The sequence below is a fragment of the Diabrotica undecimpunctata genome, chromosome 6 (assembly GCF_040954645.1).
Source record: "Diabrotica undecimpunctata isolate CICGRU chromosome 6, icDiaUnde3, whole genome shotgun sequence".
In the NCBI taxonomy this organism is placed as follows: domain Eukaryota; kingdom Metazoa; phylum Arthropoda; class Insecta; order Coleoptera; family Chrysomelidae; genus Diabrotica; species Diabrotica undecimpunctata.
Window position 1 is genome coordinate 6,321,907 of NC_092808.1, and position 27,121 is coordinate 6,349,027.

The window sequence follows — 27,121 nt, forward strand, 5'->3', positions numbered from 1 at the left end:
TTTTTTTTAAATATTATCATTTTTCTTCGTTTTCTTCTCATTTTTGACGTTTTTCTCAGTATTTCCTTCTTTTTCTTGCCCTTCTATTTTATTTCAAAACTATCCTCTATACCATTCCCTTCTGATTTGCTGTATCTTTTATTTATTTACATGTTCTTTATTTGTTTCATGGATTTCGTTTTATTTTCTTACTTATAATTTCTTTGATTTTTCTATAATTGTTCTGTTTTTTATTTTTGTATGTACTTTTAACCATGTCCTTATTTTTCTTCGTTTATCTCCATTTCTTTTTCTTATTTTCTGCATTCTTTTATAGTTCTACATCTTGCGATTTATTTGATTCAGTTGTTTCCGTTCTGGTTTTGGAACTTCCTCTTTTCTCTGTTGCCTATCTCTTTTTATTCTTCCCCTATCGTCGGTTTTTTTACACCTTCACATTTTCTTTGATTCGTTACATTTTCTTCCTTTTCTACGTTGTGTTCGTTTCGTCAAGTATTTCACATCCGTTCGGTGACTGTCTATTTCTCATTTCCTTCTTTATCTACCTTCTCTTTTTTTATACACCATTGTCTACACATATTGTGTTTTTCCACACATCCTTCAGCATCTATTATTTATTCTTGTATGCTCTTGTTGACTTGCTGTATTTTTTCTCTTTTGCCATTTCTTCTATTTCCTTTCTCGATTAAAATAGTAATTTTCACCTTTTTTCTTCTGTTCCTTTTTTATTTATACTTTGTTCTATCTGTTTTCATTCGTTTCCCTTCAAGTGTTTTCTATTCCTGTCATTTTTTTAATATTGTCATTTTTCCTCGTTTTATTCTCATTTTTGCCGCTATTCCCAGTACTTTCTTTTTTTTTGTTGTCCTTCTATTTTATTTTTATTATGGTCTTTAATTTTTCTTTCTTTTTTAATACTATCCTCTGTGCCATTCCCTTCTGATTTGCTGTATCTCTTATTTTTTACATGTTTGTTCAAAACTTTCGTTTTATTTTCTTAATTATAATTTCTTTGATTTTTCTATAATTATTCTGTTTTAATCACTTTTTTCTGTTTTTTAATTTTTTTCTTCTACTTATAACGATGTTCTTGCTTTTGAATTTCCACTTTTTTCTTCTCCTGGTATATTGTATTGTCAATGTTGATTTCTATTATCTCTTTCCATTCTTCTATCAACTTTTCCTTTTCTACACCTTCACGTTTTCTTTTATCTATTCCATTTTATTTCTTTTAATACGTTGTTTTCGTTTCAGCAAAGTATTTCACGTCCGTTCGGTGACCCAAGGAGATGTCATACGGGCAGATTCAAAGGATATTCCCAGGATATTCCAGCTACTGTATGCGGGAGAGGGAGAAGCTCGGAAAACCGATGCAGAACAATCAGTTTTAGCTTTGGACGTTAGTCAATCAATGAGGAACTTCGACGACAAGCCCAGCGTGATATCACATAAAGGCCACGAATTTCTCAACATTTCCTATCACATGCCGACGACGTGTGAGGTTTGTCCGAAGCAGATGTGGCACATGTTCAGGCCGCCACCGGCACTAGAATGTAGAAGTAAGTATATCCATTATATTACGCTGTGATACATTGGTGTTGATCGTGGTTTTTCGTAGGATGTAGAATAAAGGTTCACAAAGATCACTTGGAGCGAAAAGAAGACTCGGTGCCTCCCTGTAAACTCCACTACGATCCCTCCTATGCCAAAGAATTGCTCCTGCTAGCAGCGTCGCACGACGATCAGAAGCAGTGGGTATCGAGACTTAGCAGAAAAATACAAAAGTGCGGCTTCAAGGCCAATAATTCCAATGCCATAGATTCTTCAGCGAAGATCTCGCCTAGGTGAGTCTCTGTCACGATATCTTCCTTTATTATTTTAGATTCTACTGTAAATCTTTAAATATATAAAGGCGTGGACAATATTCAGGCATCACTTTAACATTTTTTAACGTTCTGAAATAAGTCATTTTTAGTTTACTGTTTTACAATTAGGTTTCAGTATCTCTGACATTTTTAGCTCAGCTATTAAACGAAAAACATGAAAACCTGTCGATCGTCGAAAATTTGCTCATGAAAAGGTCAACTTTGTTTATTTTTGTCGCTTTAAACTGCATGGTTGACGTAAAATCGCGAGCATTTACTCATGTAAATCTACTTAAAGGAATTCGATTGATTCTGCTTGATCTTGTCGCTCTTAAATCACACTCGAAATTTTAATGTGACAGTATCATTCAGATTTCAATTGCCAATTGTAATCTTTCGAGTGACATATATGCCTTTTGGACATTTGAAAGTCTAATGTCGTAGTAGACCTCTGTATATCTATTTTAGATTTGTTTTCTACTATTTTAAGTGGATTTATCTACTTTTGTTCTCCAACTGAACAAGTTTCAACATATGTAAAACAGTCTTGACAGGTGACAGATGAGAGATGACAATTCGCAATGTACATACCAATGATGACGTAAACTTGAAATCAACTCATAATATCGATGAAGTGGTGCAGTAATCTTGTCCACAAGTTTATCTATATTTACAATTAATAATGTTCCTTGGCACTAGAACTATTCTTTTATAATTGGGAATGCGCGGCATGCGGTGCTTAATGATTTCTAATAGTACAAAAATGTAAAAAAAGTGTTATGGTTCGTATAAGAGTCTGAATTAAGTTTGGGTGAGGTCGTACATAAAAATATTTTTTCAAATCGTAGTTAAAAGTATAAAATTCAAAACGATAAATGTGACTACGCGTAGAAGGGAATGAACCACCAACAAATTTGGGAAATTGGTTTTTTAAGTGTCTTATACATTGATAAAATCGAGGAGTGCAGGATTCTTAGAAGTGGTATATGGCGCAGTTAATAGAATTAGTATTAAGACAATTATAACGGAAGGTTTAAATTCCAAATGTTACCAATAAGAAGATTTTCTTGCTTTAGTAAGAAAATATTTCTAGCGATAGAAAATCGTGTAGCGGCCAATTTACCGGCTCTCCGTCGTATCAACATTGTCTGCTGTCCCATCGTTTCCTGCCTGTAAGTGAGGTAGCATAGACTGTTGCAGACTGTACCGTTGAAAAGATAAACATTCAATCCCATGTTAAATAGTACATGTTCACTTCTGTGTCTTCCGACACTGTATATAATTTTCTAAATTATTTGGGTGGTCCGTTTTATATTACGTGCGAGTACAAAAACGCCCCCTTCAAGTTCCTTGTGTTATATTCATTTGTATACTGTATAAACAAAGTAATATCAGCACAAACGTAGGGATGAATTTCTTTTTAGATTTTTTTTTTGTAGGTATTTATTAACTTTTTCGCTTTTGATGAAACTCAACAGGCAGGCAATCGTATCGTGGTGGTGAGATATTTTTTTGATTTTAAGCCTAGAGTTAGGCTATTAGTTAGGCAATTGCGTTTTTTAAAGTTTTTGGCAAAAATTGGAAAAGGACATTTTGCACTGCAATCGGTATAATACAAATAAAACCTTAAGAAGGCGTTGAGGCTTAGCTTTATGGCACGATACAGATCGATCTTCAAATAGTTTGAAACCAAAATGTAACAAGATCATTAAAGGATATTTGAAACGGTTTTTAACAGATTTATTAGATAAAGAAAATTTTTATACAGCCATGAAACTTTCAAACAAGTTGTTATAACGAGATAATTTGAGCCGGTTTCAATTGGCAGGTGAGGAAAAAGGGTTCCTAAATTAAAGGTAGCAGCGCCTTCTGGCAAAGTAGATAATGATAAAAAGGATATTTAATTGATAAGATGTTATAGATCTATGGTGATGGATGAACTGGAGAGCTCAGAGATACTTAGAAATTAACTCGGTACAAATTGGCGCCCAACGTGGGGCACGTTTTTTTTTATATTGTTTTCTTTCTGAGAAGATAATATAAATTAATTAAATATTTGATTGTATTAAACGCGGCTGAACCACCCTATTTACTAGCTAATTAAATACCTAATTCAGAAGTATAATTAATCTTTTATCTGTTAAGACTTAGGTTATTTAGTTACAGCTATTAAAATACTGTCAATTATTGAGTCAATTTTGAAGCTACATGTGGCAAATACAATTTTGTAGAAAGAGTAGGAATTGTGTCAACACATTTCACTAGCTCACTTCAAACTTCACTTCGAAAACATAAAAAAACACACAATTTACAAAATTATTTGTAATATTTACTTTATTGCTGATAAACGATCTGAATTTTTACCTTACTTAATCTGGCCTTTTATCGCGCAAATTATACATGATATTCAAAACTTTTGGGATGTTTAGTAGCTTCGCAGTGCATGTTATAGTAGTAAATAAAATATTTTTCTATATTTAGGACTATGCAATACTCTGGTGATCATTGTGATTTTTAAGTAAGAGTGGTTACTTAAAGTGGGTTAAAATTTTAATAAGAACAAAATTATTAAGATAACACAAAAACTCGTTGCAAAAAAAAACAGTTTGTTACATCGTAAAATACGATGATGACACTTCGAAATCTTGACAGTCTTTCCAAAGAGATCGGTGATCTAGTGGCTATTGGCTATCATTGGTCACGAATATCTCAATCGTGCATTTTGCATTCAATTGAATAACTTTTTCCTTTCAATTTTGCTTTGATGATCTAACGAAAGTAACTTTTTTACTTCAGTTTCTTCTTATGCCATATAACAGACCTTGGAGCCACTGATAGCTATTTTTTGCGGTAAACAGTTTAGGCGATAAGGTATCACCCTGTCGGACTCCTCTGCCGATGTGGATATGATCCGTGTTTTTATGTTGTTTAACCTACATATTTGCATTCTTGTATGTATTGTAAATTAACCTTGTATATCGGTAGTTAGTGTGGCATGCTTGTAGTGCTTTAAATATTTTTCCAAATTCTACCGTGGCAAAGGCTTTATGGAAATCTACAAAAGCCAGCACGAGTGGTCGATTGTATTCGATAGTCTTTTCTATTACCGTTTTAAAACTCTGTAGGTGATCACAAGTTTTTTCTCAAGACGATTCGTTACTATTCTTGTAAAGAGTTTGTATAGGTGACTAAGAAGACTTATAGGTCTGTGGTTTGTTAATTCATGGGATCTCCTTGAGATGCCATTTGTCGGGTATATTACTGTCCAAAAGGCATATGTTAAAAAGGTTTTTTTAAGAACCTATCTATTTCCGTAACATTCAGTTTACTGTCTGTAGTTAGAAGTTTCTTCTGCATATGTTATTACTGGCCGTATGATAGTTATCTCTGGCAGTTCTTTTAGTTTAGTTTGATGTATATCGATCTTGGTGATATTGCTTTATGTAATGTTTCCCATTTATTCAGTTCTTTGGTTACTATTGTTCCCACACCCTCCATTTTCTTTGTTTTTGATTTACTCCAGAGTAATACAATGTATATTGGTCATCTAGTCTTATTCTTCTGTTTCCAGTATGGACGAAGAACTCCGCCAGCCGCTCGCTTTAAATAGCCGCTTCGGATCCCACCTCGTCGTCTTGTCGTGGAAATGGATGCGTGATTATCGACACTCCCACGGTTCGAACTGTTGAACGCTGTCGCTGTAGGACGTTCAGCACATCGTTACAACCCTATCACGTGCCATGTCGCCCGCCTCAATTGACCCAATAGAGGCGAAGCTACGTCGTACTGCCAAAACGGCATTATCATTTTTAAACTTTTATCAATGCCATCATATTGTATTCGTGAAACCCTATCACGTGACATGTCGCACGTCTCAATAGACCCAATAGAAGCGAAGCTAAGTCACGGCATTAAAATTTATTTTAAACTTTTTTCGATGACATCGTATTTTATTGAGAAAACCTATCACGTGACATGTGGCACGTCGCCATTGGACCAATAACAATAGAGATACAGTATTAGTGCCACTCGTAGCACGCTGCCATCTTCTATTTTCCTGTATAAAAGTATTTACCTTCTCTCTCCCTATTCAATGACACCTCACAGTCACCTTTCCCGCGGTTACGTTTGAGTTTCCACGTCACGTGACCTTGAAGAGCGTAAATAAAAAATGGTCAGAATGCGCTTTTTTGAGAAAAATATTTTCAAATGTAATTGGACAAGTATTTCGAGAATTCTTCAATATTTAAACAATTTTTCACCAAAAGTGATACGCCTAGATGGTATTGTCACTCAACGATATCACCTTACCTGATCTCATAGCCTACCGTTTCTAAAATGAAAAGATATTCGTCAATATTTGATATGGGCGTCGAGAATTTATAGATTTTTTAATGGATTTATTAAAGCAATTAATATTTTATCCACTATTTAAGTAACCAATTACAAATTTAGACGGAATATCTGTAAAGGTTTGCAATAATTTTAATGTACAGTAAATTTAGTTTGTAATTTAGTTCGGGTAGCATTAAAACCGATCATTTTTCTTTGTTTTTGTGTCCGTCACAATATGGTGTCTTAAAAACAACATTTGCTCATATAATAATGACTTTTAAAACGGTCTATTATCATTCCGCATTTTCTTTCGACCATTTTTAATATCGTTTACTAATAAGTTTCATCTTGTTCTGTTTTTCTATTTATGCCTGCGCAGGCGTGGCCAAAGCGGGTGCCGTGGAATCCACACTAACATTCGGCCGGGTTCTTTCCCTTTTAATGTATTTGAATGTGAGTGGTCGGCTTTTCATGATGTTCCTGTAGTCAGAAACTGACCTAAAAACAGCTATACTCCTTCCCAAAACACTCTATGTTAGTTAATCCTCAAAACAATTTTCGTGGTCAGTGATAATCGTGTTCAAAAATTCTACCTTCTTTGCTGTGTAGTAGTAAAAGGATTTATCATCCGGTTTGAGATCATCAGAGATCATTTGGTCATTCTTGATATCTTCCTCTTCTCTTTCGCCAATCACCGCATTAAAATCTCCCATAACAATATTGGGCTTGTGATTCTTTGTAGGTGTTAATGCTTTATACGAAATCTTCGTCATAGTATTTTGTGGGTGTATTATTTACAAGTGTATCATTAATATCCTATATGACTACCCTATTTCTGAACCATTTCGCGTATTCCAATGAACTTATGTCTCGTTGCTTCATTTCTTTAACAGTGTTTTATTTCTGCTTCTTACATTCCATGAACCTATTTTCCTCTTGTTCAAACACGTACGAAAGTGTCCATTTTTGTAGTTGTTTTCGCTTGATAAGTGGGAGATTTATCGTCAGTACAAGTCCCTAATCAAGACTGGATATTAAAGACCGGCTTTAAGTTAATGGAAATTATAGAAGATGACAAGTTACATGTCGATAATGCCGGGTCGTCCAGCATCGCTGTGCCAACGGCCTGCGGGAGATGATTTTCTGAACATATATCAGTCTTTTTTAGTCTTAAATCATTATTTAATACATCAGCGCAATTGTTTCTTCCAAAATCTAAGGTATACTGCAACGCTGTTTATTTTGAATGTGTGAATGTCCATTTTTGATACATCTGCGTTATTTTCGAACGTGTTTTGCATGGAGCTGCCAAGCCAACACTGGGTGTCGTTACAGGTTTAGAGTGATTAGGGTTTAAAGGAGAGGAGCCAAGTTACATGCCCATGATGCCGAAATATGCGAAAACCTTTCTTCAACGAATTGCAAGAGATTGTTTTCTGAATATTCCTTTTATCTCGTTTTATATCCTATTTCTTCTACTTCATTTCTTTGAATGTTATTTCTTCGTAAGCTGTTCCAGCATATCATATTTCTATAGTGTGTTACAGTCTATTTTATAGCTTCGAAGATAATACGTCCGTTTGTCTAACGCTTTTTTTATTTCAATCGATTGTGTGTCGACAAAAATAGGTTAATTATTCTAGTGACATCCTTGTACATGTCTTTCATCTCTTAAATCCATGGTATATTCGGTTTTTCCTTAGCACATTGATCAATGCCCATGTTTCCACCATATCTTACGCTTTTTCGAATGTCACCTAAAGATATTTGTTCTATTCATGGGATTTCCTGGCAATATTTTTTCCGTATTCAATAATTTTCTTGTACCATGTACGCCACTGGTTTCACCAATTACCCCATACACATACATGCGCGTATTTTTCATTATAAATACACTTCTAATTCTTGAAAACCTTTACAGATGTTCTATCCTTATTCTTAAAAACCTTTCTTCATGTTCTGTTGTCATTTTTGTTATTTTAACGTTCTATGACTAATGCTATATTCTTATTTTTCTAAATATCTACCTTTTCTAATCAGATTTCATTATATATTTTTATTTATCACGTTTTTATTGTACCATATTTTCTTTTTTGTTATAAATAAACATTTAAAACGTATCGTTTCATTTTTTTTTTCTAACATTCTGCTTTAACATTTCATTTACTATGAAAAAAAAACTGAACGTGGGCGTGGCTTTGATGTTAAAAAAACCGTTACGTTCAGTTGTGCTTTACTTACATTTCTTTCATATTTTAACAAAAACAAATTACGTAAAAGTTAACACTAGTTTGTTAGTAGGTAGTTAGTAATATTCTATTCTTTTGCATGATTAATTACTATTTAACTGGGAATAAGCCACAATTAAAGGTTAAAATACATTTATTGACGTTTCAATTTCCACTTCGGAAATCGTTCTCAAAATACAAACATTAGTAAATTAAACAAATTTTGTTTTTGTTACTTAGTGAAAAATTCTTCTAATAAATTAATTTTATCTGACTCATCTATATTGACAATTCAGACATACATTATACATTTTAAAGTAGACGACTTTAAAATGATATTGCCAATATTGTTGAGTTGCGTTCCTGGGACGACTTTAATTATGGCTTATTCCCAGTTAAATAGTAATTAATTTAAAATGCCACAAGAAAATAGCTTCAGAACAATACTTTTGCATGATGTTGAACAAATTTAGAATGTTTTTTAGAATATTTTACATATAATCGATAGCGAAGGGTATTTAATTCGATTATTACAAAGTTAGGTTAGATTATATGTTAAAGAGTTCTGAAGGATCGGCGTAATTGCTGTCGTTCAGTTTTACAGAAGACGCTAACTATCATTCTGTCCATTTTTGGCTCTTTTATTCCGGTTCCGTTCCCCGGTGCGACAGGGAAAACTGACATAAAACAGTCCCATTAGAAAGAGATGCAGATACTGCTTTGCGTCAGTTTTCTCTGTCGCACTCTAGGTGAACGGCTGTATTGCAGCGCTCAGTCTATTTGTATTATATGTCTATGGCGACAACTAAGTGACACCTAACCTATCGCTTACTTCTTTACGTGTCGGCCACTTGTCAGTTAGTTGTCACTGACATACGCATCTACCAAGAAAACAGCCACAAATGATCAGAATGGATCTTAGCTTTTTCATATAGGATTTCACCTGAATAAAAAGGCTGAACCTCCGCAGCCCTTTTACTCTTGATTTAGACGTACCGAAAACTGAATGTCAGTTGATAATCTTATTTATACAGGGTGAGTCATGAGGAACTTTACATAATTCTACCATATGTAGAGTCCCTCAGGGAGCATATCATGTGGCCACTAAAAAATGTCAACTCCTCTTCTTTATTAATTAACAGGGTGATTTGTGTAATTGACCATTTATTTCATTTTACTGTAGTGTTTATACGGCTCATTTGATTTTTTTAATTTTTGCATGATACAGTACACTACTATCAAGCATTCGACTGGTATTAGCTAAACTAAAAAATTCCAGGACTGGCTTTGGAAAAATTAATTTAGGGATTCGTATTAAATATTACACTCTGTATATATATTTTTTTAAATGCAATAAGTGATTTTCAAACTACATATATAGCCAATGAAAACGAGATATGCGACAATGTTGTCGCACTTTTATTAAATTTTTAGTGAACGATCAAATCTTACCAAAAATAGAACAACCATAATGAAGTATCAAATTATAAGGTAATTAATTTAAACAAATGTTATAAATTTCAAACATTTTAATTGAAATGATAAACTGAGTCACTGCACAACAAAAAACAGTAACTACTAACAATAACGAAGAACAATTAAAAAAAAAAAACCAAAAATATGTACATAGTTATGATAAACCCATAAATTAGAACTGGAAAAGATACAATAATGGTAACAAAATAAAAATAATTCAAAATAGATTTTCGAAATGGAACCCTGCAGCCTGTACACATTTTTGTTGCCGAATTGTTAATTGACGTATTGAATTACGGATACTCTGGGGATCGTTTCTGGGGATTGGGGATTACAACAATGCATAATTCTATCAATTAATTGTTGTCGGTTATTAATATTCACTGCGTAAACTAGTTGCTACAATCGTCCCCAAGTATGGTAATCAACGGGATTGAAATCAGGGGATCTTGAAGGCCACGAAATAGGACCTGCACATCCACCTGTTGCCTTAAACATTATTGAGATGTTGTCTCACTGCCAGTAAAAAGTGTGGGGGTGCCCCATCATGCTGAAAATACATCCCTCGGATAGCAACGTTCGCGTTGGCAAGCAAATTCGGCAAAATATTTTGTAGAAAGTTCAAATAGACCTGCCCTGTTAAAGGACGATCAAAAAAGTGAGGACCTACTAATTGGTTATTTATGACACCAATCCACACGTTAACCGAAAACCTTAACTGAGAACGACGTTCTCGAATAGCATGGGGATTTTCTTCTGCCCACACATGTGAATTTCGTGAATTATTTATCCCGTCTCTGGTAAATTGGGCTTCATCTGTAAATAGTGTCCTGTATAGCGTTGGTCGATTATTGTTAATCCATCTACAAAATTCCAACCTATCGATCTCATCTCCAGCATGTAGTCGCTGAACCATTTGAATGTGATATGGGTATAGATTATTTTTTTGTAAGACTCTACTTACTTTTGATTGAGTAACATTGAGTTCTCACTTACTTGTCTAGTGCTTATTGTAGGGTTCATAGTAACGGCGTCCATAATGTCATCTTCCTGTGCTTCATCTACATGTCGCTCTGTTGTTCCACTAGGAAAAGTGCCATTTTCTCGCAAATAATTAAAAACTGACCCAAATGTTGGATGACTTGGAGTTCGACGATTAGGAAATCTCCTGCGATATTCTCTACTAGCAGCCCTACCATTCCCATTACAGAATCCATAAACAAATATTATGTCTGCATATTCTGTGGTCGAAAGCTGATGTGGCATTTTGAACGAAAGTAACAAAAGCTCTACCAAAACTAACACAATGTACTTAACGTAGATATGACAGAAGAAATATGTATTCTTGTACACATAAATAACAATTGATAATGACAATGGGTATAAAATATCAAGAAACGTCAAACGGTCAACGCCAACCTTCATTTTAAACTTTTTTAGATTTATTTTTATTTAGTACAGTTGATGCAATGTATTATTATTTGACGTAAAATTTTAATCATTTACAATCAACAAAAACTAACACATACAAGAGGTTTGACTTTTTAATCAATTTAATTTATTATTTATCGAAAATAATGCCCCAATACGATCTATGAGTAAAAATTTAAAATTGAAAAACAATTGATTCTATCATAGAGATAATACAAAGTGACAGTAAAGATGTTAATTTTCTACGTATTAGATTATGTTGTAGGAACTCATTTTAATTAAAATGTTTGAAATTTATAACATTTGTTTAAATTAATACCTTATAATTTGATACTTCATTATGGTTGTTCTATTTTTGGTAAGATTTGATCGTTCACTAAAAATTTAATAAAAGTGCGACAACATTGTGGCATATGTCGTTTTCATTGGCTATTTATGTAGTTTGAAAATCACTTATTGCATTTTAAAAAAAAATTATACAGGGTGTAATATTTAATACGAATCCCTAAATTAATTTTTCCAAAGCCAGTCCTGGAATTTTTTAGTTTAGCTAATACCAGTCGAATGCTTGATAGTAGTGTACTGTATCATGCAAAAATTAAAAAAATCAAATGAGCCGTATAAACACTACAGTAAAATGAAATAAATGGTCAATTACACAAATCACCCTGTTAATTAATAAAGAAGAGGAGTTGACATTTTTTAGTGGCCACATGATATGCTCCCTGAGGGACTCTTACATATGGTAGAAGTATGTAAAGTTCCTCATGACTCACCCTGTATTCTATGTTATATCGAATCCTTTTAAAAAAAATGTCATTACCTTCATGTACTGCGATGACGACTATCTCTATCAGCGATGTGTAGTCAATAAAATAATGAATTTTAATCAAATAAAAGACAGATATCGAGAACAGTTTTTATTAAATCTTGCTCAAGTACTTTCGCTCCTAGAGCATCTTCAGGGGCATCTGAAATAAGCCAAGAAACGTTTTTTCAACTGAAGGAAAATTTATTTACTTCGAAAAAACTCGTTGATGGTTGATAAAACATTTTGTAATGTAACGTTTTAGACTTATCGTCAAAATTAGGCTATCCAATAATTTGGTGAATGTCATAAACATTAACTAATACATTTACACAACACGAGACAAAGGACAAACAGTTTAAACATTATTATAAAATTGAAGAAGCTACATATTGGGTGACAGCAGGAGAGAGAATGGCTCCTGGTGTTAACGGAAATGTTAAAGTGGCATCTGGCATATATAACAACTTGGATGGGCAGTCACAATCATGGTGATGTGATCTGCACATTTCAAAATTCTATGAAACTGAACATTGACTAAAGGTTCAACTGACACTACTATATGACGTCAATTGATGAAATGTAAAATTATATATAATCGTTTTCATCGTTCTTGGCGTGTGCGTGTAAAAACACTTGCAATAAGTTGTTTCATCTGTCTTTCCTTGTCTAAGCTCGATTCGTTTACCTCCTCCAGTGGCGGAGCAAAATGTAGCATGTCAAACGAAATAATAGTTATAAAAGAAAATTATAAATTATTTTTCATTAAATTTCTAATAACGGAATATACGTATAAATTGCGAAGAAGTATTTTTCTAGCTTGCAGTACAATAGGACAAGATATAACGAAAAGTACATTTTAAAAGGATTTTGAAATATACCCAAAAAAGTGTTAATTATTTAACCCACTTTAATTAAAAAATGATACAGATTTTTTAAGTTTTAAGCACTGTAGCGAATTCTGAACTGTTACAACGTACTGACCTTGATTAATTAGCTAATCAGTCAGCGTCTTCACTGGAACTGTCTTCATCATTGGAATCTTCCGCCAAATCGATGATAATCCTACTTTCATTTTCATCATATGTGACCATTTTTGCCCAGTCGTCCTGAATTAATTTTTCAGTATGGTTAACACAACTCGCCCACACTGCAGGTGTTGCCTCAGCTAATGCATCGCCCCAAACTTTTTTCACTGTTTCATCTCCACGTCCATGTTCTCCAATATGACGATCATAGTATTGTTTAGAAATGCCCCAGACCAACTCAATCGGATTAAATTGACAGTGATATGGAGGCAATCTCAAAACCTGATGCCCATGTTCTTGGAGTAGCTCGTCTATAACGTACCTGGTATTTTGTGGTTTATTCTGGCGACAAAGACGCAATAGCTCTGTCTTGTCCGAATCGTCGTCAAAAATTATTTTTTTCGCTCGTAACCACTCTTGTAAGTCCGATTTTTTCCAACTGGCATTCGGTAACTTTTCTATTAAAGAGCTATGATGAGGCATTATCCATAATAATTAGAAATGGTTCCTCCAACATTGGTATCAGCTTTTCGGAGACCCACTTTTTAAAAGACTCTTTATCCATAGAATCATGATAGTCTGCACTCTTCGATTTCGTAGAAAACAGTAATCCAGCATTTTTAACAAATCCTTGCCTACTTCCGGCATGTAAAACAACAAAGCGTTTACCTGTATTTTCGTGTCCTTTTCTGATGCTTCTCACACAGTCATCTTGCCAAGTACGTTTATATGCCCCTTTTAGGAATATCCATGTTTCATCTAAAAAAACGAACTGAAGTGGGCTTGGACTTTAAAAATTTCTCATATAATGCCTCAAAAAATACAGTCGTTTGGAGAAAATACATGGTTTCTCACATAGCACTCGTCTACTATTTTCTAGTTTGTATGAAAACCCACAATTTTTCATAAGACGCCACAAACTTGTATCAGAACCGTCATAGAGATGCTTGTTTCTTAATTGTGTATTTAGAACTTTAATTGTAACGTGCTCTCCTTTTGCTTTCATGCCATACAGTACATTTCTAATCTCTCCTTTTATAGTATCGCTGACATCATTAGTCTTTTTTTTTTTGTACATTACGTGACTCTCCTGGTGTAGTAAGAGCTGCCCCTGTTTTCTTTTTCTTTTTTAAAATACTCCAATAAATGAACTACACATTGTCGCATTTCTCCTGTTATCGTTTTTCCCGGCATTTTTTTTATTAAATAGAACAATTAGTTATTCACAACAAAAAATAATAAGTAAAACTGTTCGGAACAAATTCCAACAATGACTGACTAAAATCGACTAAAACAACATAAAATATCAATGGTAATTGCTACAATTATAAGCCTATTAGCCAGCTCATTCAAGAACAATGCCACAAGTCATTATTGCAATGGGTATCGGAAGAGAGAGTAACTCTCTTCCGATACCCATTTATAATAAACTGGAATTTTTAAGGTGTCGAGAGTATTATTTTATGTAATGGAATTCCACACAGTAAGAGCTCAAACTATTAATTAATTAAAAACTGTTTACTTATAAAAACTATTTCATCAGCTACTTCAAACCTGTACAGATCAGGGTAACATGTTAAAAAAAACACGTCACTGCCAGCTATCTGTATTCGTAAAGAGGCCGAACTTATCACCGACACCGTATCGGCCAAACGCATCGGTGTTATTGCTACAATACTGGGAGACGTGAGTGGTCTCTTTATTCCCTTCTCATCGCACTTTACCATGACGAACGTGACTCGCACAATTGAATTACGCATCTGTGTATCAGAGAGAGACGAATATTAAAAATTCCGTAGTAGCTTATTTCAGGCACACGCCAAGAACGATGAAAACGAGTATAGATTACTTTTATGTAGACTGCATAATCCAGATCTCACACTCAAACCTTTTAGTAATAATTTGGGTGTTAGTTTGGGGGCAACTGAAGTGGACATAGAGTGTAAATGTAAGAAATAGACTAAACAATCTATTAGATAGTGGGTGGTTGACTACAATAAAAAGGTCTACCAAGCACCACCAATACTGTAGAAAAGAAGAAATCGAAGTATGAAATTGAAATACTTAGAATTAACACTCAAAATTGAAAACAAGATGAACAAAGGAAATCTACCGATTAACCGATGTCATTGTTTGTTTTCATTCGAGGTTACACAAGTATTGTATTGCTGTCGAAAAATATATTGCTCTCCCTGTCCATTATGTGTAAATAGTGAATTTCTATTACTGTGTCTATAACATATGTTAGTTTAGGGGCAAATTATTAATTTATGTGGTTATAAAAAAATCAGTATTTAGGACTTGGCGTTGAGTCATCGACAATCCTAGTGAATTTCGAGTATAGTAATAGTTATTTTAAGACAGTAGATAAAAGAAACACAAATTATCTCAAAACAGTTTTTGACCGGACTAGTTTTTCGTTACTGCAAATTACTGAATGGTAGATTAAAGGTATTATTTGGTTTTTCAGTCTGTACAGAACCTACTCAATTCTTGTCAGGGACCACTACTGAGACGACTGTGCCTAGCTAGTGGCTGAGCATTGCATGGCTTTGGGATTGAATTTAGATAATAGCGATATAAATATTGATTTTACGACATTAAGTGGATCTTACTTTAGAAAGCTGTAATATCAGTAAAATACAATTTACCGTACCCATCAGTAACGAACAGCCTTTGGTTATAATTAAAACTTTAATTATTTCGTATCATACAATTGTGTATGTAGCTACACTTTATTTGATATTGAACGAGAGTTATTTACTTCAATTATGTATGTTAGTAGCTTACAAAGTGAATAAATATGTTAATAGGTTTCTATTTAACAGTTAAATCCAAGTTTTTGTCTGTGTGTCTTCCTCACCCTGAAAATGTTAATAGAAATAAATTTGTACATTTCGAGTGGGATGGTAATAGATATTTCCCACTTAAAGTTGTAATTCTCGTCGGGTTTTCCAAAATTTATCTTTTATTTCAAAAATGCCTTCTTTCACTGTACCTTAAGTCAAAATTGCGTTATTAAAATATAAGGAATGCACTTTGCCTCGTCGTCGTACTTAGTTAGATTTTGCAACATATTCTAGAGATGCCTCACGATTTTACCATTTTCTTTTCGTATAAGCCAGTAGATTTTTCAATTGCAGTCTTTGAACATATTCCTATCGTATAATCGATATTTTTGCAATATCTAGATTTGAAATGCCTTAATTGATTTAAGCACAGTGGAGTAAAAATCGTAATTAAAAAATACTCTTTCTACTACTACTCCTAAATATCGATAGATGGCATTTCAGTCATTTCGCAAATCATAAACATCATTGCATGACGTTTATGTCATTATCGTTGTCGGTATAAACGTTCTTAAAGAGTTTCCTTGTTACATCGCTGTTATTTAATGGCTTTAATGTTAAACGTCAAATTAAACCTATTTTCTACAGAAATTGTGATATATACGTTGTTTATAAACAGATTTTTTTAATTTTTATTAAAAAAAGCAGGTTATATATATGTCAGTATGAACAAGTGGCTAAAATGCCATCCTACGTTATTTTTATTGCACACACTACCCTAATTAGTTATTTTTTGTTGATAGCTCCATATTTTTGTTTATATGTATCACTAATAAAAAGAACTTTATTTCCTATAACGCTAATGTTTTCTTGACGTGAAAATGTTTTAGAGATGTTTAAGAAAATGTTCTCGGGTAGACTGCTTGTCAGAGTGGTTATTAGATAAATAATTATAAAAATAGATTTGTTAATCTTGCTCAGTATCTTATTGAGGAGCAAAGCTGTTATTTTGAAAGTAATTAATACCTATCGACAGAAACTGACTTCTATAAGTTGCAGCTTTCTTTTAGCATAAGAATATGTTTATTTAAGGTCCACTTAATACATTTTTTATTTTAGTAAAGATTTAAACATTTTATTAAAATTTCTAGGTAAGTTTTTACACGATTTTTGTAACCGATCGCAATTTTTTTACTTTACTACTAATTCTACTTTACATCGTTTCATAACAATTGCACGCTTTCATAAATTCTTCTTAATCCATACGTACGTTCGACTAATACTCAGTGTTTTTTTTATTAATAGGGAATCAACTCGCTCTAACATGAAGCCATACATGAACGCCCAGCAAAGGTCAGCCACTTTACCTGCTAACTCATCTATGAACAGCAAATGACATCTCAGAGTCATTTAAAACCTATCATTGTGGTATATTTTAGCTATTATTTATTGAAGTGTCGTTCCCAAAAGTCTGCAAGGAGATATTTGAAAGGGTTCTCGTTAGTGGATCGCTTACCTATAGCTTGTTTTCTACGTTTTATCAAATATGTTTAACAAAGTTTTGTGCCAATATGGTTGATTTGATCTCTGTATATATATAAACTTCAGGTGTGGTCTCAAAGTAAGGACCGGACCTTGAGCTTGTAGCAGTAACGAATCTAGTTAACTCATAGTGAAGAATCTTGTACGCAACACTGTTAAATCTGGCTCAACACTGATGAATACGATCTGCAACAATGTCGATAGAATTTATCACGGGCTACACCATGACAATAAAGTGAAAAATTCTATTCAGGCACGATTCATGCTGGCCTCAATTTTTGAATCATTTATTCTTCAGAAACACAAAACTTTTAGCGATTGTCTAGTGAGAAAGAAAACAAGCTATAATAGCGTGACATGGGCCTTTCAAAATATTTTAATTCACCTATTTTTATTTTAATATTGAGATTTTTGGGACATTCCCCTCATATCGTATCTTCATCATCGAAAATGCTTCGTTTCATTACTAATAACTTGATACAAGTTTGTGATTATAGTTCTCGAACATTATTTGTATCGGTGTTAGCCCATGTTGTTGGTTACTAGATAGTTTATTTAATAAGGCACTAATAATTGTACAATTGGAATATCTGGTAGGTTAGATCATTTTTATTCCTTAAATGTTAAAGTAATTACAAGAGGGTAAGATGAAAAGTTGATAGTCTTTAGGAGTAAAATCAGAAATTAAATTTTCCCCTTGTTATGATATACCTATAGACTTAATTAACCTCAAGATATTCAAACAGTTATGTTCAATATATGTAAAGAATTGTGCGAATGAATGTGAACACAAGTGATAATTTGAAATAAACTTCTTTTAGTAGTTAAAGAACAGAAAATTGTTAGATATACACTGTCAAAATCGAAGAATTTTGTAATCCAACATTACATACGACTGAAAAAAGTGTACCAACATAACTAATAAGTAATTCCAGTTGCAACAGCGCCATCTACGTGTCAGACTGAGAACTTTTCACTTTCAACTCATACATTCATATTACTGCGAAGTATTTTCCGGTTAGAACAGAGTTAGCAGCATCTTTTAAATCAGTTAAATCGAAATATATTTGTGGTGGGCCATTTAAGGAATAAAGATGATCTCTCCTGCATATTTAAGTAGTTAAAGTTGAACAACAAATGTTTTTATTGGTTGCTGATGAATCTTGCTTAAGTTGGAGCAATGTACAGGCCTTATTTATTCTCTCTATTAATGTGTATATGTAAATTTATATCAAATTGTATTGCCAACTTAAATTTCTCAACTTTAGATAATTAATTGAATTAAAAATCACAATTGTGGCCGGTTTCACGAATCTAAAATAATTCCACACTTACTAATGGAGCGTTAACATTAACTTTAAACAATATAACGGTACTATATGAAATTGGTATCGATTTGTGGGGAATAAAGTTACCAAATGGCAACTGCACAGTAGTTCCTGGCGAATTTATGTGACTAACCTAGATTCAATTTAAGGCCAACGGCCTGTAAAACAAAGAAGAAATGACACTGGAAAATTTTCTCCATATTTACAAGGATCTATTAGTTAATTGTGGAAGTAATCGTTCTGAAACGGCCCATTTAATATATTGTGTCAAAAAATTATTATATCGTTTGATTCGCATCTGTTTTTTTGACAAATACGGTTCGAAATCAAATTGAAAGAAATGCCAAAACGATTAGAATAGTTTTGCTTTTTTTTTACGATGGAACAGCTCATCCTATTGGTGCTGCCTGCGACTAAAACTAGAAATTGTACTTAGAAAACTAATTTTTAGCGATAATCTAGCGAAAATTTAACAATTTTGCTCAAAATTTCAGGTCCAATAATGTGTTTGAAGCGTTTCAAAATGTATAATAGGTGTAAGTGTGGAAGAAGGTGCAGTTCGTCAAAAATAGACTTAAAAGACATAATATTTTATGTAAACATTGTCAGAAGGAGCAATTCTTGTATTTCTTTGGTTTTTTTGCCAGTCTTTTAGCTTTATTTGATCAAATTAGGATTGTAATTACTTATTCAAGCTCTTTTTTCTTTTGAAGTTACAGTAGTTGGGTGAAATGCTTGGCTATAGAATTTCAAAATTCAAAATGCTGGATCTAATATGACAGATCAACATTCAAAATGGCGAATCTATCCAAAATTCTTATATTCTTCAAAAATTTTAATGTTTTTGACATCGCTGAATACAAATCTGATATCAAATTTAAAAATTTTAAGTGAAGAATCGAATATGAGGGATCAAAATTATTTAAAGCACTTTAATTTTTGTTTGAGACCAAATATTTTCTGATTTTTAGTTGTCTAAATAAATTTTTCGATTTCTGAGAATGTTTTAAAGAATTTCATCGACTATATGTCATCGGTCCACCTTTATATGATTTTCTTTAATCTTATTGAACTATATTTGACGAACTGACAAATAAAAACAAATAAATATTTGACATAACTGCAGTTATTTTATGTGATCAATTCGACCGTTACTTGATGGAAGTTCATTTTATCAAGCAATAAAACACTGAGAACAAAAGGTTTTTAGTGTTTATTGCTTGCAATTATTTTGTTATTTTTTCGTTCTATTATGAAACTATCGGTCTATCTATATCTTAAATTGACAAATCTTTGTTAAACTTAATTTTAATTACTTATATTGTTAAATATTTTATAAAAACGTTTTTTGCATTCATATAGAATTATTCTATTTTGTTTTTATCTATGTTTGTACTCAATACTTTTTACATATTACATTTTTCAGCCTGTTTAGAGTGTTTTAGGTTATTAAAAGAGTCGCCAAGAGATGAGGTATTTTTTATTTTAAGGAGATGGGACGCCTATGACTTTGAAAACTATATATTTCTTTCGGGTGTTACTAAATTTGATATTAGACGATGAGTCAAAGGCAATCGTTTCTATGAGAGTGTAGACTTACGCTAGGCGTACACAGATCGAATTTTGACGGTTGATAAAAGTTCGAATGGGTATTTATATTAAGCTGTAGTTTATTACAGCAAGTCGAGACTGATGTCGTTTCTGCTTAGACTGGTGCGTTGACGTATAAAGAACGGATTTATGAAGAAATGTCAATATTGCCAAAAATTGACTAATGTTATTTCTGAAAAGACCGATTCAATGTGTAGTGTACGTGCAAAGCATCATCGACAAAAGTTCGATCGAACTTTTATCGACCGTTCAAATTCTATGTGTGTGCCCCTAGAATTATTCAAGTTGAGCGATATTTATTGATGGTATTCAGAGGTTAATAACTGCTATTTTTATGACATTTGTCAATACTCCTCGATCTTTTGCTCCTTCAGGAATGCATAAGGCAAGCGCAGAGTTTTAGTTATAGTAGCTCAAGTGCTCAATATACCCAGAGGTGAAAACATTTATATTCCTTTATGTTCTTGTTTTTTTTTTTAGGACAAATATGTCAGCAATATGTTTTTGACTTTGTACAGTCCACAACAAGAGTTTCTTTCATCTATAATCGTGTCATTCCCCTTAATTTTTTGGTCAGGAGATTGTGTGTCCTCTACCGCTTCTTTTTCAATAAAGTATAGGAAACCAGATGCATTTTCTAACGAAATCAGTTACTGGACTTGTCAGTTTCCTGAAGAATCAGTTTAGGATATTCCAATGCCACTAAATGTGCGACTAAAAGAATTATTCAATAGAAAAGTTATTACTACATCATTAAGAAATCCTTGATAAGAGCCATGAATTGTATTACTGACAAGAAAGACCCAGACGGGAGAATGACAAACACTTGTGAGAGACGGGAAATTATTTTGCTTTCACTTTCCATTCGATAACCAACACACAATACTGTTTTTCTTTTGTAAAACCCTAGTTCCTATTTATTTTAGAGTATTTGTCGGTCTTGTATTACCTTGTAAAAAAAGTAAGTGTTGCTTTAATATAAAAAAACTACTTTTCTCCGTAAAAATCACTAATCTCACGATAAATATCAGCTGACGTCATATCCTTTTCACTAAAAACGCGTCAAGGTCAGGCGTTACCAAAAAATGGAAGCGGTATAAAAGCTGCGGAAAGGCATCAGAATTGTTAAAAAGTGTCGAAAAAAGTTTACCCTCTTTTTTAACGATTTTGACGAAAAAAATCAATATCGACACTGAGCGGTTCGATCGACACAAAAAAAAAGAAATAAAAGCTCTAAGTGTTGGACATTTCTCATTGGTTTTGATGTTTTTCGCCACTTACTGCTTACTGCCCTTTAATGATTTAGAGCTTTCTAAAATCTTTTGACAAAAAAATTAAAATGCGTCAAAAACCAAGTCGAAAGTGACGAAAAAAGTATTAAAAGTCTGACATTTAAATGGTTTTAGTGATTTTTGACGCTTTTTCTTTATCTTTGGTGCTTTTTCGTCGCTCATGACCTTCTTTTTGACGATTGTAACGATTTATCTACGATTTTGACGAAAAAAAAATAACAAAAATTGTCAAAAAAACTTTAAATAGAGTCAAAAACATAACGTTTTAGACGATTTTAACAAAAAACGTCAATAACGTGACTTCCCGTTACGTCAAAATGGTAACAAAAAGTATCAAAATGACAAAAAAGATCAACAGATGCTTCGACGTTTTTTCGTTACTTTTGTAGTTTTTAATTGATTATGACAGTTGTTTTGACTAGTTTGAAGTTTTATCGAAATTTTAACGAAAAAAAGACCCAAAATCGACAAGAGACGTAAACGTAACAATTTTGACAGTGAACTTTTGACAAAAAAGAGTTAAGATACAAAAATGTCAAAATGTTGTCATTGCATTTGCACTGTTTTTTAAAATTCCGAAGCTTCGTTGAAAGAGGAGTAAAAAATGTCAGAAAAGTCACAAAAGTGTGAAGTTTCGAGGCTTTTCACCATTTTTACGCTTTTTCTTCGAATTTGATACCTTTTCGTTGCTTTTGGTGCCTCTTTAACAATTTCGACACTTTCTCAGAGCGTATGCTGACCGTTGACCTTGACTGACCTTCGTTACTAATATATTGTTTATTTTATAATCGGCCGCATTCTTGATTAGAAAGAAAAGTAAACAAGGTCTTGTGGTTTTACAATGGCGCCAGGTTTTAATCTGCCAGATGTAGATATCCATCGCGCATGCGCCATATGTAGACGCTACGCTGCTTTGGCTGCGGTGGTATATCAAAACACTTTCAAAACTACGGAAAATAGGCATGCGTTTTAATTTTATAAAAAATCAACGATTATTGTTTTAAGTTTCCCCTACATGGAGTATAGTTAACCAAATATAGGAGAAGTCCTGAATTTTCTAGTATTTTTTAATACTTTTTGTAGCACCATTTACAAAATTTAAAATTTGTGATCGTGGTTAGCATTGTTTGGTGATTTTGTGTTAGTTATACGTATTTAACACTATTAAATAATAATTTTGAGAATTTTAACTCTGGTTTGTCCTTTTTTATTTCTTATTCAACTGCATGGGTATTTTTTATAATCAAGTTCCTTTTGAGGCATTGTAAAGTTTTTCTGATATAACTCAATTATTTATAGTAATAATCCGGTATTTATGTACAGTTATTAATATATTGTATTTCTAAGTGCCTCTTATTCCTGGAAATTCTTTGAAGAGCAGTTTTGGTAACATGGTGTCGCCTTAACCTTCAGCTTAACCATCTATTGCGCTAATTGTACATTCTTTTATGCAAGAACAAAAAATTGTCTGTGCTTATTTGTGTGTGTGGGTGTTTAGTTTACATATAACAATTGACATGACATGTTTACATATAACAATTCCAAAAAATCAATTTTATATCCAAATAAGTATTTGTTCCCGGTTGGAAACTGTATACGCTTAAACTAAGTAATGAAGAAGACAAATCGAATTAATTCTATTTTAAAATTACAGTTGCGTACCAGTTACTTTTTGAATGCAAACACAAATGTCTGACATTTTTGCTCATATAACATGTTGACTCAATTTTCTTTCACATATTTCCCTATTATATAGACCAATATACTATACAATCTATTCTAATGTGCTGACAAGTACGTAGCTCAATACATATTTGACATTTTCTTTGGAGTAGTTCTTAACTGCCGTGTAGTAGTAACATCACAATACTATTTCCATAAAAGTTTCAGTTTATTTATATATGGCTTTGCTATGGATTTTTTCTGAACAGAATTAACCAAATATAATATGGATATCCAGTTTCAGAATTCTGTTTGATAATAGTTCAGACCCCAAGAATTATTTTATTTCCTTCATTTTAGCATTTGTTTGTTTTGTTTCTGTTTTCTAGATGGAAATTCAGTCATAGCGTCATTGCCATCACAAATATCTTTATCTGAGAAGAGAACAAATTGAAATTCCCCAAGAGGGAACACAAATAATTATCATTTTACAGAAATATTGTTAATTCTTACCACTCTTTTGTATGAGATATCATTATTAGTTGTTCCTAAGTAACAACATTAATTTTATGGTAAAACAAAGTGGGTTTAAAAAAAGCAATGTAAAAATGCAAACACTATATAATTTACTTTCCTTCTGCAAAGGAACAGTAGATACAGGAGAAAATGTTGGCAACCATTATGTATTTAATATTTTAAATTTGTGTTCCCGATTGGTATCATTATGCAGTAGATCGTTAATACTAAAGTCCTACTCAGTTATTTTGTTCTATAACCTGTACGAACTTTTCTTCGTATTTTAATAATTATATCGAACAGTTTGTATAGACGATTAAGTAAACATATTAATAGGTCTATATGATATTGATTCATTCTCGATATAAAAAAATTAAAATTGTACATGCAATGGAATATTAGAATATGTACTTAGACGTTTGCCAAAAAAGCTCCTATATTCCTTGAACAAGAAAGTCTTTGATTTCAATAGAACAGCCTTTACAAATTTGAAGCAACTCTTCAACATATTACTCAAAATATACTCGTCCCAAAACACTAACAACTGTTAAGAACATAACTTAAACATTGTTGTAGGTTTGATATAATTTTTTAATATCTTCAACCAAATACACTCTTCTTACACATTTATGACATTAAGATTGGTGTATTTATCTATTTCGTTTAGGTAGAATGTTCTTAACATATTTTTAACAACTAGACATTCCTTAATATTACGTTTCTCAACCGACTTATGTATATTTTATTCTGTTTTAACTTGTACAGATCATCGATTTTAAAGAAGAATCATTTAGTTAGTTGAAATGACCTTTTTCTCGACGAATATTTGGAAATTGTACAGTGTTATTTCAATTGTTTGAATTCTCTGTCTAAGAGATTACGGTGAAAATTATACAACATATTTTATAGACCCTAGAGCTTTATTAAAGTTGGTTATATTGAAATTTTTGTCGAAAAAGAATAGTTCCTCCCATAATTATCAGTTTCTTATTTCAGCAGTGGCTGTTTTTTTTTTAATGTAATATAAGTATGTTATTAACTATGTTTTATAGGATAATCCTACAAATTTCAATAATTAATCTCTTCATGTTCTTTCTCTCGCATCATCTTTCTTTCTCTCTCTCTCTTTCGAACATGCGCGGTTCCTTTCTACTTTTTACTTTCCATTTTACTTTTAAGTATACCATACATATGTTTACTGCACACAAATAATCGAAAAATGCATAAATCACGTGAAAACTTTTAAGATATTGCCTTTTTCTAAGCATTTCCGATATTTTTCTATAATTCTTGCACTTCTATACCAAATTTCTATGAAGTGGCCGAACAGCCGAGGCTTGAGAGTTATAAACGGCGTGGTAAAAAATCCAGTTACCTTCCATCTTCGTCTTCTCACCTGTTATTTGATGTTAAACGCCCTTTTCTGATCTTTAATAGCGCTAAACTCTGAGTGACGCCTTTTGTGGCATAAAGCAATGTTTGTTTTTATTTTGGGATTTCATTTATCACACGGTGACCTTTAACGTTCACGTAAAACCTTTTAGGCTCATGCCTTTCTATACATTTCAGATAGTTTTCTGTAATTCCTTCACTTATCTACCAAATTTCTAAGAAATGGTAGATCAGCCGGCGCTTGAGGGTTTTAAAGAGCATCGTAAACTCGACAAAACCTAAGCTTATTACCAGTAATTACCTTTCATCTTCTTCGTCCTCTCGCTTTTCATTTGATGTCAAACGCCTGATCTGCTAATGGCTTATGCTATTTCAACACCTAGAATACTTGTGAAACACCGCCATCATTTCTGAGCACCTAATCTTCATAATTTTTAAACTATAGCAGTTGCTTGGTGAGGCTCCTTTGATGCTATGGGGATACTATACTTTTTTTGCTGCGTGTCTCTTTTCTTAAACGACTCACAGATATTTTATTAACACAAAAGTTTATATTGCCAACTCTTTTTAAAGAAAACTGTCCGTTTTATCTTTAGTTTAACAATACTTTCAATATCCTAAAATAAACATTAATGTCTAGGAAACAATTTTCGCTTATTATTAAATTTTAACATTATTTATACTTTAAGAGTAGAGTTCGAACAATTGAAATAAATATCGAATTGAAGAGTCATCTATGATATCAAAAATTATCTCCAAGTATGTGACAAACACGCTAACACTTGTTATTTAGCGATTTTGGCTAAATATTGAATAGGTTTGTGTATACTAGAGCTGAAACACTTTTGGTATCATAGAAATACACGATATGTTTGAACCGATTGTCGTCCCGGCTTTGTTAAAGTCTGAGTATGTCGTTACTTCGAAATGGGTCATTTGGGTCAAGCAGTTGTGCCTTATTTTTTTTAAGTAGTTGTTACTTGTGTAAAACTACCGGATAATTTGAAGTGATCATGGTGATGTAAAGTAGAATTTAAGATTATGCCTTATCTATACAAATCGTAAACCAAAATGGACAATTGTAAAATAAATTGTTCTTATTTATTGTTGCTTGTTTTATTTTTTCACCTTTTTTTACCAGATATGAATAAACCAAAGACTCAATCTGCAAATCCGATATCGGATGGTAAAATGTTATATCCACTCTAATGGTGTCGAAGCCTGGACTGTTAATGTTGACTTAATGAGAAAACTGGAAGTTTTTGCATGCAAATGGCGTTGCACAGAATGCGAAGAGACAGAGAACTTTTGACCACCATTAAAAGGCGAAAGACAGCATATTTGCGCACATACTTAGAAATGATAAGTATGAGTTGTTACAGCTGATTGTGAAGGGTAAAATCGAGGGAAAAAGGGGTCCTGGTAGACGACAAATATCCTGGCTGAAAAACATTCTCCATTGGGCCAGGTTAAACGCACAGACCATCGAGCAAAAAGACAGAAGTGGGAATGTAAGGGTAGTGGGGGCAAAAATATTGTTACGGGAAGTGCCATTTTGAGAGGCCACATTAAACATTGAAAGAGAGTCTCTTTCCTTGTTTAAGAAATCAAATTTAGTTGGGTTATGCCATTGTTTGTCCCAACTGTCACATGGAAGCTTATTTATATTTACGTTTTTTAACAATTTTGTCACATTTTAGACTATTATCGTTATTATCTAATTAAAACTTTCTCGTCTAAGACACATTCTGAAAAATATTTTATAGCTACTGTTTTATGACCTTATAAACATACATGAAATATTTTTCTAATTAAAAC

At 32.7% G+C, this 27,121-nt stretch overlaps 2 protein-coding genes across 2 annotated transcripts in view; both read left to right on the forward strand.

The window, feature by feature from the left end:
• Window positions 1-2,436, forward strand: part of Schip1 (Schwannomin interacting protein 1) — an 879,380-nt gene extending 876,944 nt beyond the window's left edge. Inside the window, exon 18 of the transcript XR_011951179.1 lies at window positions 2,420-2,436. The gene's annotated coding sequence lies outside the window, so the exon portion shown is untranslated. The remainder of the gene's footprint in view (window positions 1-2,419) is intronic.
• The window catches only part of LOC140443049 (rho-associated protein kinase 1-like), a 63,080-nt gene extending 36,672 nt beyond the window's left edge, over window positions 1-26,408 (forward strand). The window contains 3 exon segments of the mRNA XM_072534094.1: window positions 1,255-1,559; window positions 1,619-1,844; window positions 17,266-26,408. Coding sequence (XP_072390195.1) covers window positions 1,255-1,559; window positions 1,619-1,844; window positions 17,266-17,356 — 622 coding nt within the window. The 3' untranslated portion in view covers window positions 17,357-26,408.
• The last annotated feature ends 713 nt before the right edge of the window (window positions 26,409-27,121 follow it).